We start from the raw sequence: 12,116 nt of genomic DNA on the forward strand, positions 1-12,116 counted from the left end.
GCTTGGCCAGCCCTGATCTACAGGATTAGTAAAATCTGCCCCAATGTATTTAGATACATTATTTTAGGCATAATGACAGTATAGAACTAGTGGTGTTAGGGCTAAACATTGCCTAGACCCCAAGTTTTTTGGGTAGGGAATTCAAATCAGTTCTCCAACATGTTGTCTGTGCAGAAGTGAGAAGGTGCTCCTGAGAAGACAGAGCAAGTGTCACCTGCCTCTCTCCAGCTCCGCGGCCTTCCTATCACTGATTTCCTACTAATTATCTTGTCCCCAGGCTAACAGATATATTAATACACCGCTAACACCTTGCATGAATGCATTCTGCAAACATCTTACCTAATGGGCCAAAATTTCGGCGCTCCTGAACCAAAGCATGGAAGAAGCAAAGTCCAAACAAGAGTTTCTGCCACATCTCTGGTTTCTGGCAGCTGCTGAAGAACACAGGGTCAGATATGGGGTCATTCAGATATGACCGCAGCAAATTTGCTCGAAGGCCCTTTGGGGGTTCGTTGGTCATTTTGATGCCATTTTGAAGGATGCTCACTGGAAACTTGTCTGAAGGGTAACTAGTTAGCCAGAGCCTGAAACGGGAATAATTACATTACACAATGGACCTTTATTACTGCATTTGTTTCTACCACAATACAATACAATACATACTCATTCAATGTCTGCAACAATAACGGTGATTGCTGAATGTATTTAACAAATCAAACTAAACTTTAGATACACAATGAAATTACTTTAAAGGGAACCTGTCACCAGGATTTTGTGTATAGAGCTGAGGACATGGGTTGCTAGATGACCGCAAGCACATCCGCAATATCCAGTCCCCATAGCTCTGTGTGCTTTTATTGTGTAAAAAAAAACAACGATTTGATACATATGCAAATTAACCTGAGATGAGTCCTGTCCCTGACCCATCTCACGTACAGGACACATCTCAGGGTAATTTGCATATGTATCAAATATTTTTTTTTACACAATAAAAGCACACAGAGCTATGGGGACTGGATATTGCGGATGTGCTGGCGGCCATCTAGCAACCCATGTCCTCAGCTCTATACACAAAATCCCGGTGACAGGTTCCCTTTAAAGTACCGCTCCATCCAAATAATGATGTATGCTCCTTAAAGGAAAACATCTTTGAATACCAGAGCTTCACGTGTATCTTCTTACTACACTCCTCAACATTGAAACTGCAACACCAAAAAGGACAGGCGAGGAAGTAGCAGGTGTCGCTGAGATATGCAGATCATCAAATTTCAAGCACCTAGCTCCAATCTTTGGCACGTGGGAGGGGCATGAAAGCCAGATTGAAAGCAAAGTTTTTGAGCCATGACACTTCAAAAATCGTATCAAGTCATGTTAGATGATTGCGCGATGCCTCCTGTTTATCGATGTGCCAGTTATCACATACTAAGAGGGACAGAATCCTTAAACCAAGAGACCTTGGTTTATCACTCCACCGGATTAATAAGCGCCTAGGTCGAGATGTCAGCACTGTTCAGCTTTGCGTGACAACAACAAACTTGAATGACAGTAAGAGGTGGACAGAGGTGAGAAAGACGAGTAGTAATCCATTCTGTACTGCAAGTGAAATTGGAAGTCACATCCCAAGCCTAGGGCGGCAAACAGTGTCTACACAAAGCATCAGAAGGCTTTTGCATGACATTGGGCTATGAGCCAGAAGTAGAGCTACAGGTTTTCCACTAACCTCATGCCACCACTCTCAAAGGCTATTATGTACACAGCAAAATGGCAATGGAGACTGGAATGGAGGTCTATCCTCTTCAGCGGTGAGTCCTCCAGTTATAGCCGGAGATTGGTATGGAGACCATGTGGGCCTTCACAAGGGAACATCACACTGGTCCGATTCACGGGATTATGATGTAAAGTGGCATAATGTATGGTAGCTGGACCCCTCTAGTCCTCATTTCAGGTAGCTTACGGCTCGCCGTTACATTAATTTGGTAGTGAAACCAGTGGTACAGCCATTTCTCCAAAGTATCCCAGGAGTTGTTTTTCAAAAGGACGCCAGGTCGCATGGTGCTCATGTTACTGTAAGCAGCCTGCGTGGCTTACACATCGTGGATGTCATTGGTCAGCAATTGTAATGGGGGCTGCCAGCAGTAGATCTTGATGATTTGCGTGCCCAAGTGTATTGAGTGTGGCAGAACATTCCTTAGACAGCCATTACTCACTGACAGTATGCCGACGTGTGTAAGTGCATGCAGTTCTGAGTGTTGCGCTCATACTCGGAACTGGATAAATTGAGATGTTTCGAATATTTTATATTCATTTTTTATAATTTGCACGTTATCAACATGTCTATTGATTCTGTGATTTTTCACAATTCCACAACTTTTTCTTCTTGATGTTGCAATTACAATGTTGAGGAGTGTAGAAATCATGATAGTTGAAGCCAGTGCTGTTTTTTTTGGACTTATGCATAATACAACATCTGCTAAAATTTAGCTGGGTTGCAGCCCATGCATGATTTGGGTGACAACTGTAGATCTCCATCATTCTGAGTGGTCGGCTGTTGTCACCGACAGATCCTCCAGGCACTTCCTGTCCATCGTAGGTAATAAATGGCTATGAGGGCAGAGTAGCTCCCTCCCTTAAGGCCCCTATACACAGGCCGACACAGCAGGCAATTATCAGGAACAATCGTTCCTTAAAATTGCCTGCTTGTCAAAGGAAGAGAGTGCACCATTTATTGCAGCAATCATCTCCTCTGTATGTGGATGGGCGATTGCCATAAAGAATCATTGTTTCGGGGGAGCAGGTTGCTGTTTACTCAGCGCAGAGACAATGACAAAGGTGTCCACATCCCTGATGCTTTGGCTCATACACTGGGTGATCGGTTGCCCCGTTACACTGACCTATTATCAGGAACAAGCCTTCCTTGGAATGCTCCTTCCCAATGATTGCCCCGTTCATTGACCTTAAGAGCTGCAGCTATGTAATGACACAGCCCCACTGTTCCTTGATATAGGAAAGCAGTTTAATTTCTGCAAGCATTTGGCGGACGTATCTTGGGTTAGAATAGACGCCAAATTTTGCAATGGCTCAACTCAAATTTTGCAAGTGACCCATAGCAAAGTGCGCTACTACAGCTACTGGCTGCCTGATGTTAGTTTCTGAAACCAGATGCGTTCTTGGGCAGCAGAACATTGTATAAAACTGTCAAGGATCTGGATGAAGTGGAATCTGACGTACAAGTTATGGCCGCAGACAGAGCCATAAATATAACTTCACGCCATACGTGTTTCAGCTATACTATTTTATACCCTTTTTTGCTGCTTCCATACATCTTCCCTTCTGATTATTTATATGTCAGGAGAGAGAGAAGCCTTTTATGTATTCTTGCTTATGGTCTTATCAATAATCTATCTGTGACATGCGCAGGATGGATGCTACTACAAAGCATATTGTTCTTCAGCGCACACTGACACCAAAGAAAACGTCTTCCTGTTTTCCCGTTCACAGCACTGACCGCTTTAATGCTCACGCTGCAACGCCGGCGTACCTGAACTTTTCATTAGTATTCTCAGGCACAATGGTTTCCTCGCATATCTTTTCCAAGGATGGCATCCAGCTCGTGGCCAGGTGACAGTTCTGAAGGACAACCCAGGTTCCGTCCTTAATGGCCTGACTGATCATTCTGGCTGCGATCGGCCCTTGACCCTGTCCAAGTGAAATGGTCTGGATGTTTTCTCCTCCCATGCCGAGGTCGTCCGCAAACTTTAATAAACCTGAGGTCAAGACAAGAAATAAGAAAAATGAGTCATTCTGGTGGCGTGAAGCCGAAGATGTTTTTTTTTTTTTTTTGCAAGAACTTGAACATGAAGATAACTATGGGGGTCATTTACTAACCAGAAATACGCCTATATTATATATTTTACTTCCTGAGGGTCAGCGCGTTGGCTCAGTGATTAGCACATTTACTTAGCTGGGTTGATACCTGGGATTTTATCTTACCAAACAATTGGTAATCAACAATTCCCAACATGCACACTTGCTCGGTTGTTCTTGGAACTACCATAGAAGTGAATGGAGCATGTACCGGTATATATATCATTTACCTAAAAGCAAGTTGGACTACAGAGGAAAAAAAGATCTGTGAATGTTTTGTTGGCGCTATACAGATGCATTTCAGTGAATAGCTCAGTGGCTATACTAAGGAGAGTCTTTTATTATGTGAAGTACGCCACTTTTTGGCGTACTTTTGTTGCAGATTTGGTCAAAATGGGGATTTGCGGACGAATCTGCGACTTTTCCTTGCTCACGCAACTTTTCCAAGGTGTCGGGAAAAGAGGGCATGGCATAGGCGGGGAAGAGAGCGGGCCGGCCAGCCCATCTCATTTCCTATTTTCTAAATCCGCTTATGGCGTGGAAAATGGTCTTAAAAGTATGTTGCACGGCCGGGGGCACCAAGCGCCTGCGCCTCTACATAACTTTGGCGCATCCACCACCAGCGCAGGTGTACTAAGTCTTATTGAATGACCCCTAAAATGTTTAATGGCATGCAGTTACATAACTATTCAGGTCCAGGTGCTGGTTTGAAAACTGTAGAATATTTTTCGTGGGACAACCGCTCTAAGGCAAAATACTTATAAAGGGAACATAGACAACAGAGATATAAAATAGGCCATCATACACACAACACAACATTTCGATATGGGAAAGATACCACAGGTAGAGGTGAACTGACCATAGACCCTACAGGGAAATTTCCCGGTGAGCAGATGCCCAGGGGGCCGCCCGAGGCCTCCTCATAGCCGCTGGCCAGTTAGAGCTGATGCTCTAAGCATTAATTAAAGGGGTTGTCTCAGTTCAGCAAGTGGCATTTATCATGTAGATAAAGTTAATACAAGGCACTTACTAATGTATTGTGATTGTCCATATTGCTTCTTTTCCTGGCTGGACTCATTTTTCCATCATACACTTGTCGTTGCCATGGTTACGGCCACCCTTCAATTCAGCATCAGTGGCCGTGCTTGCACACTATAGAAAAAAAACTGGCATCTCTGGTGGCCAGAACCACAGGAGCGCACATAGGCCAGCGCTTTTTCCTTAAAGGGGTTCTGCAGTTTGTTTAAACTGATGATCTATCCTCTGGATAGATCATCAGCATCTGATCGGCAGGGGTCCGACACCCGGGACCCCCGCCATTCAGCTGTTTGAGAAGGCAGCGGCACTGGCAGCAGCGCCGTGGCCTTCTTGCTGTTTACCGCAGGTCCAGTGACGTCACGACTAGTATCAACTGGTCTGGGCACGACTAAGCTCTGTTCACTTGAATGGAGGCAAGTTGATACTAGTCGTGACGTCACTGGGCCAGCAGTAAACAGTGAGAAGGCCGCGGCGCTGCTGGAGCTCCGCTGCCTTCTCAAACAGCTGATCGGCGGGGGTCCCGGGTGTCAGACCCCCGCCAATCAGATGCTGATGATCTATCCAGAGGATAGATTATCAGTTTAAAAAAACTGCAGAACCCCTTTAAGTGTTCAAGCACAGCCACCGATGCTGGTTTGAAGGGTGGTCGTATCCATGGAAACGAGCAGTGTATAATATGATGGAAAAATTAGTCAAGCCAGCAAAGGAGGCAATATGGATAATAAAAATACATTAGGAAGTGTCTTGAATTAACTTTCTCTACATGATAAATGCCACTTGCTGAAGTAAGAATACCCTTTTGCGTTAGGAGCATCAGATCCTGACTACTGGTCGCCCTCCTGAACTCAACTGTATCACCACCGTCAGAATGGTAATACGGCAGTATTTTAAGCTGTGCTGTGGTATTTGGTTTTGCTGGAGTGGTATTGCGTGCAGCACTACGGTAATGACTTATGTTCCTGGATGTGTGAAATGTCTGAATGGAGGCACGGCGCTAATTTATATGCCAGTAAAGGAACAACATTTCCATTAACTTCTGGTTTCTTTCGCTTTTCGATTCCAGGAATCCATGCACCAGACACGTGTTCGGTCACAAATTGCTATCTTTTTCCTGAAGATCTATTATTCTAGGAAATATAAACCCATGCAGATGATTCATGTCATTATGTGGAAATGCAATGGTATATAGATTGTGCTGTGATCCAGGATAGGACTGAGTACAGCGTTACCGGCGGCGGCGGGATGTAAAATTACAGATCGTGTTATACAAGCTGTGGGGACGTGCAACAGGGGGAAGAAGGGATCAGGAGGAAAAAAAATATACCTATGGAAAAAATCCCCACAAAATGATAGTAGAATAGAGAAATATAATAATAAAGGGGAGACTGGATGGACGTCTTGTTATTTTTCTGCATGTATAGCAATCTAGAATTTTTGGCCCCTCAAAATTTTGGGGGTCAAAAATCTGAACCTACATGAGTGGGCCAAGCTATCTGTGCATATGTTTTGTCTCCAGTCAGCTATGGACTGGAAGATATGTCAAGGCCAATGAGATATGTACCTGTGAACACTGAACACTCCCCTGACATCCCCATAAGCATGCACATCGCGATCGGCCAGCTTCAATCAGGAGACGAGCCGCCGCCAGACTCCTCTTATCTCCCACTGGAACCAAGGATCGGGCATGTTGAGATCCAACATACTAGAGCAGTGATGGCTAGCCTCCGGCACTCCAGCTGTGGTGAAACTACGACTCCCAGCATGCTCCATTCATTTCTATGGAGTTCTGAGAACAGCCATACAAGCAAATTCACACGAACGTGGTTTGGTTCCGCATCTTAACCGCATTTTTTGCGGCTCGGGTGCGGACCCATTCACTTCAATGGGGCCGCAAAAGATGCGGACAGCACTCCGTGTGCTGTCCGCATCCGTTGCTCCGTTCCGCGGCCCCGCAAAAATGATAGATCATGTCCTATTCTTGTGGACAAGAACAGGCATTTCTATAATGGGCGGCCCGTTTCGTTCCGCAAATTGCGGAACGCAAAACACGGCACGTTCGTGTGCATGAGCCCTTAATGTGCTGGGAGATTTATCCAGCATATAAGCTGAATGTAGGGTGAAAATATTTACGCTTGCATCCTGTATTTGCTTTATATGATATTTTTGTTATTATAAATGTACATTTACTGTACATGCCAAACCTGGTGTGAACAGGGCTTTATGATGCGGTATGGTATACACTGGTGACATATTACTAGGACCTATCTCTAGAACGAAGCCCACTTTCCTTCACTTTGCGGGCTCCGTTCTAGAGATACGTCCTAACGATATGCCACCAGTGTATGAGATAGACCAACCCCTTCTTACGACTGCTGAAAATAGCTGAGCGGCGCGCTTGGCTATTTTCGGAAGTTCCATAGAAATTAATAGGAAGCGCACCGCGCAGCCACCGCCTCCGATCGCTTTTATGGGGAATAACCAAGCCATTGCTCGGCTGTTTTCGGAAGTCCCATAGAAATAAATGGAGGATGGCTGCACACGCACAGTCCACTCTCCATCACTTTGCAGGCTCCGTTGTAGAGATAGGTGCACGTCCCCGAGGTGGGACCCACACCTATCAGATATTGGTGGCATATCCTAGCAATGTGTAGATAAGGTATAATAAGTCAGATGGGGAAAAAATATATATTCCTCGTTTAAGCTAAAATATTGCCAGCATATAAAAGATTTTTACCTGCCATCGGATCAGCTCCAGGGGACAGCACAAAAACCAATGGGGCACAACAGTTCGAATCATTATAACTTCCTGCAAGGTCAAACGTTGGGGGCTCGATGTATGTCCTGCCCATATTTCCCGCAATGAACTCCTGGACGGCAGGGACCATTTTGTCAGGGCGAAGGCACCTGAGGATAACCAGGAGATTTAATCCGGTTAATTCCTGCCATTCATCTGGTAGAGTCTCATCCTGGGGTTTTACAGAGTCATAAATCATCTTCCATTTTGAAATATTGCTTTGAAAATGTTCCATAAAGCCACTGAGGGGTTGGAGGTTGGAGGCACGTACAATTTCAGCCCAAGATTTATCTGACAACCACTCAGGAGCAGGGTTAGGATGAGGGTTATCGAGGGCCACTCCACCAGTCAGAAGGAAACGCCAGATTTCATCATTGATTTTATCTTCTCCTTTCATAATCCCTATGGTCAGAAGAAGCGAAAACAGGAGCTTGTCCTTTTCAAACAGAGACCTGCACACATTGTTGTAGATGCTTTTTGTAAAATGATTTATTATATTGGATATTCTTGTCTGGAGGTCATCGCTCTTCTCGCTATGGGCAAGGGAGTGTACATAGAGGTTAATAAACCAGGTCAGAGAATACTGATACATTGGTTCAATGTTTGCCAGATCGGAAATGCAGAAGAATACAATGGAGGAATGAATAGCCACAGGCTTGTATCCCATTCGTGTGTCATCAATTTCCTTCTCAGTGGCGGTGGCAATCTGCTGCTTCTCTGAAATTTCTTCAGACAAGAGTTTGGATGAAGATAACACTTTAATGGCGGTCTCATCCTCCAAGATGTTTCCTTTCGAGGAGGACAGTACCTCTAAAATTTTGTCTTCTATCTCCTTCAGCTGTTTCTTGTTGGTGGCACTTTCGATGATGAGTTGGTTCTTTTTGTCCTCTAGTTCTGGCTTTTCTTTTGCCGCAACTATGCCGAGAAGCTGGTCTTGAAGGCCCAATGGGGTGATCATAAAATTCAGAAGGCACACCTTCACGGCCACTTCTGGGAGATAATGGGGATTTCTTAACCGGGTGGTCATATAAAGTCTAAAATCTTTGGAATACTCTATAATATTTTCACCCAGTCGAATATATTCAACCCCTTGCTGCTTAAATGTTTGTTTCAGCAAGAGTGGCTCCAAAACAGCATCTATTTCTTCTCCAATATTTTCAATCAAGACTGGGTATCCGAACTGTATAGCATTTTCTAAAGTTCTTGTATAGTTTGAGTCTGACAACTTGATGGCTGAAAGTTTGCTGTTTTTTTCCATATTTTTAATCCATTTGTTGGCCTGTCCTTGAGGATCGATCATCAGAGACCATCGCCTGGAATTCGAAACAATGATACCATTATCTATGGAGAATGAATCTACTGGTAGACCGGCAATCTGCCAAGCACGGATTTTAACAGGATCCCCAAGGGTGGTATTCAAGCTGAAGTCATTTGAGCTCGGAATTTTCTTTTCTTTGCATAAAACATGCCATTTGCTCTGGCATTGCTGCCGATAGTCTACTGTGAAGGCCCCAAGGTAGGCTACAGTACCAGAAGACAAAAGGACATCCCCAGTGAGGTTTGTATACTTTGTCCCTAACAATCGGGCAGCCTCTGTCCATCTATCCTTCTCTCCTCCAAGGCCACTGATCAGCTTCTCTGCACGTACAAGCTTTTGTGAACAGATCTCTATGTTCTTCTCTAGCTCTTCCTTCTTGTTATTCATTGCTTGCAGGTCATCGTTTAGAGCTTGTAAACGGTCTTCCACAGCCTTCAATTCTGCTCGCTTTGTGTTCAGTTCCTGCATTTGTACCGCTAATTTGGCCTCTGCCTCTTTAAGACGTTCACGTTTTGGAGCAACCACCTTTGCGACGCGATCATACACTTCCATGGCTCGGACCCACTTACATAAACCCTCACAAGCTGAAGACACATTCTTAATCACAGAAGGGAGGAAGTCTTCGTGGTTGATGAATTTCTCTCTGATTCTTTTCATATTTGCAGGGTTAATATTATCCTTATCGAAAGCTTTCAAACTGTCTAGAAACCTCAAGTCTGCAAGCACTTTCTTAGATGGACCCCAGTAGTCTTCCACCATTTTACCTAGGGTGAACAACAAGCAACATTGAGAACTCATATTCAAATACTAAAATGTTTATAGTAATTAAACCATAAAGTAAAACATCTATAATAGTATGTTATCCACTAGTAACTTTTATCTGCTTTACATGTATGGTATCTTTGAGTGGAGACCCTAACCAGTCACTAATATGAACGAGTCTGCTGAGACTTGCATGCATATTACAGCCCCATTCATCTAAACTCAAAAACTGTTAAAGGGGTTGTGCAGGGGTTTTATATTGATGACCTATCCTCAGGAGAGGTCATCAATAACAAATCTGCGGGGGTCCGACACCCAGCACCCCCGCCGATCATCTGTCTCAAAAGGCCACAATGCTTGCTCCCATTCAAGTGATTGGGAGGGGAAGGCGTCACAGTGCCGCTGCTACAACCTAGACGGTGAGCACTAAAGAGGAAGCCGTGCTGATCGGTGGGGGTGCCGGGTGTCGGACTCCCAGTGATCAGATATCTTTGACCTATCATAAGGATAGCTCATCAATATCTAAAAACTGCACAACCTATTTTAACTAACCTACACTTAAGGAGGCAACACTCCATGCAAGCGCTGCTTCCTCTTCATTACACTACGTGTCCTCTCCATTCACTTGAATGGAGAGAATACTTGTAATTACACTCAATATAAATCAATATAAGGTCATCAATATAAAACCCTTGCACAACCCCTTTAATATAGCTGCAAGTTGTCCGAAAATTGCATTTGAACTAAAATCTTTTCTATCTAGACTAGTGATCTGGTGGAGGTTTATTAGTGGAACAGATTTGCTGCCATTTCTGCTCCTAAAATAGACAAGAAAGAGTCAATTCTCAGATATAAATTAAATATACTTTAACCACTAATCAATGGCTCATCTCAAAGTCAGATCTTTAGCATCTTGATGTCCCCACTTTTAGTAAAAAGGTGTGATTCTTAAACTCGTTTGCGATGTGAGCATCGCAAAGGTGTCAAATCAATTTGCTCATCTCTAAGCAGAAAAAGAGGAGAACAGGTGCATATCTGTTATTGGTTTTCTTACGTTTTGTGGTAATCAATACTTTAGTTAAAGGGGCTGTGTAGGATTAGAAAAAGAACTGTTTTTTTCCCTACAGACACTCTTGTCCATAGGCTTTGTCTGGTATTGCAACTCCACCCCATTCAAGTTCATAAGGCTGAGTTGCGATACTGCACACATCCTGTGGACACGGGTGGCACTATTTCTGGAAAAAAAAGCCGACCCTTTTTTTCTAATGTTCAAAAACCCCTTTAAAACTAACCTGTTAGGCAGCATTCTTAAGGCCTAGTTCAAACTTCAGTGATTTCCATCAGTGATTGTGAGCTAAAAACGAGAGTGGAGGCTACACAGAGATAAGGTATAATGGAAAGATTTGCACCTCTTCTGTGTTTTTGACCCACACCTGGTTTTGGCTCACAATAACTAATAGAAATCACTGACGTTTGAACTAGGCCTGAAGGGGTTGTCCGAGACCTAAATATTGATGACCTATCCCCAGGACAGGTCAACAATATCTGATCGGTGGGCTTCTGACTCTAGCACCCCTGCTGATTTCTGTTAGAAGGGGCCGTGGTCAGGTGAGTACTGCAACCTCTTCTTGAGCCTATGAGGTCATCAGTTATATGGCCTTTGTGTACCTTAAATTGGACTGAGCTGCAATACCAAGCACAGCCACTATAGACCATGTCCGGCGCTGTGCTTGCTATACAATGAAGAGGCTGCGGCGCTCCTCCCAGCACAACGGCCACTTCAAACAGCTTGTCGGCAGGGGCGCCAGGAGTTGGACCCCCACCGATCTAATAATGATGACCTATCCTGAGGACAGATCATCAATATTTAATTCTCGGAAAACCCCTTTAACTTATGTAATTATAGAAAGCCCGTTTGATACATTTTATTTAATAGTGAGTTGTTTGCTTGAGTGTTTCCGCCAGTAGATATATATATATAAAGAGCATGCCGTTGTCCTCTCACCTGTTCCTCCTGGGTCCGGCTTCCTGTCCGGTTTTATGCCTTTCATCACACAGATGCTCTCCATGACCAGTTTTATAGGGCCTGGGGGATTCTGCATGGATTTTACTACAGTGATATCATTCTGGTTCAGAGTATCAAGAGCTGATATTGCTGCCTTGAGAGCCGGCATGGCCTCCGCTAGATCCCCTTCGCATTCATCCTGTAAGGTCATGACATGAAAATGGAATTGAAATAATGAATCTTAACCTCCCTTGACGACATCACTGTAGTTCCTACAGAAACTCTCACAACGATTATTGATGTTCATGATTATACATTGCGTATAGCATCAAGTA

The 12,116-nt window shown here is 44.1% G+C and overlaps 1 protein-coding gene across 1 annotated transcript in view; it reads right to left on the reverse strand.

Moving 5' to 3' along the window:
- Positions 1-12,116, reverse strand: part of DNAH3 (dynein axonemal heavy chain 3) — a 348,463-nt gene that overhangs the window by 22,494 nt on the left and 313,853 nt on the right. Inside the window, 4 exon segments of the mRNA XM_040440318.1 lie at positions 340-584; positions 3,539-3,764; positions 7,637-9,778; positions 11,782-11,980. Coding sequence (XP_040296252.1) covers positions 340-584; positions 3,539-3,764; positions 7,637-9,778; positions 11,782-11,980 — 2,812 coding nt within the window.

Source organism: Bufo bufo, chromosome 7 (genome assembly GCF_905171765.1).
Source record: "Bufo bufo chromosome 7, aBufBuf1.1, whole genome shotgun sequence".
NCBI lineage: Eukaryota > Metazoa > Chordata > Amphibia > Anura > Bufonidae > Bufo > Bufo bufo.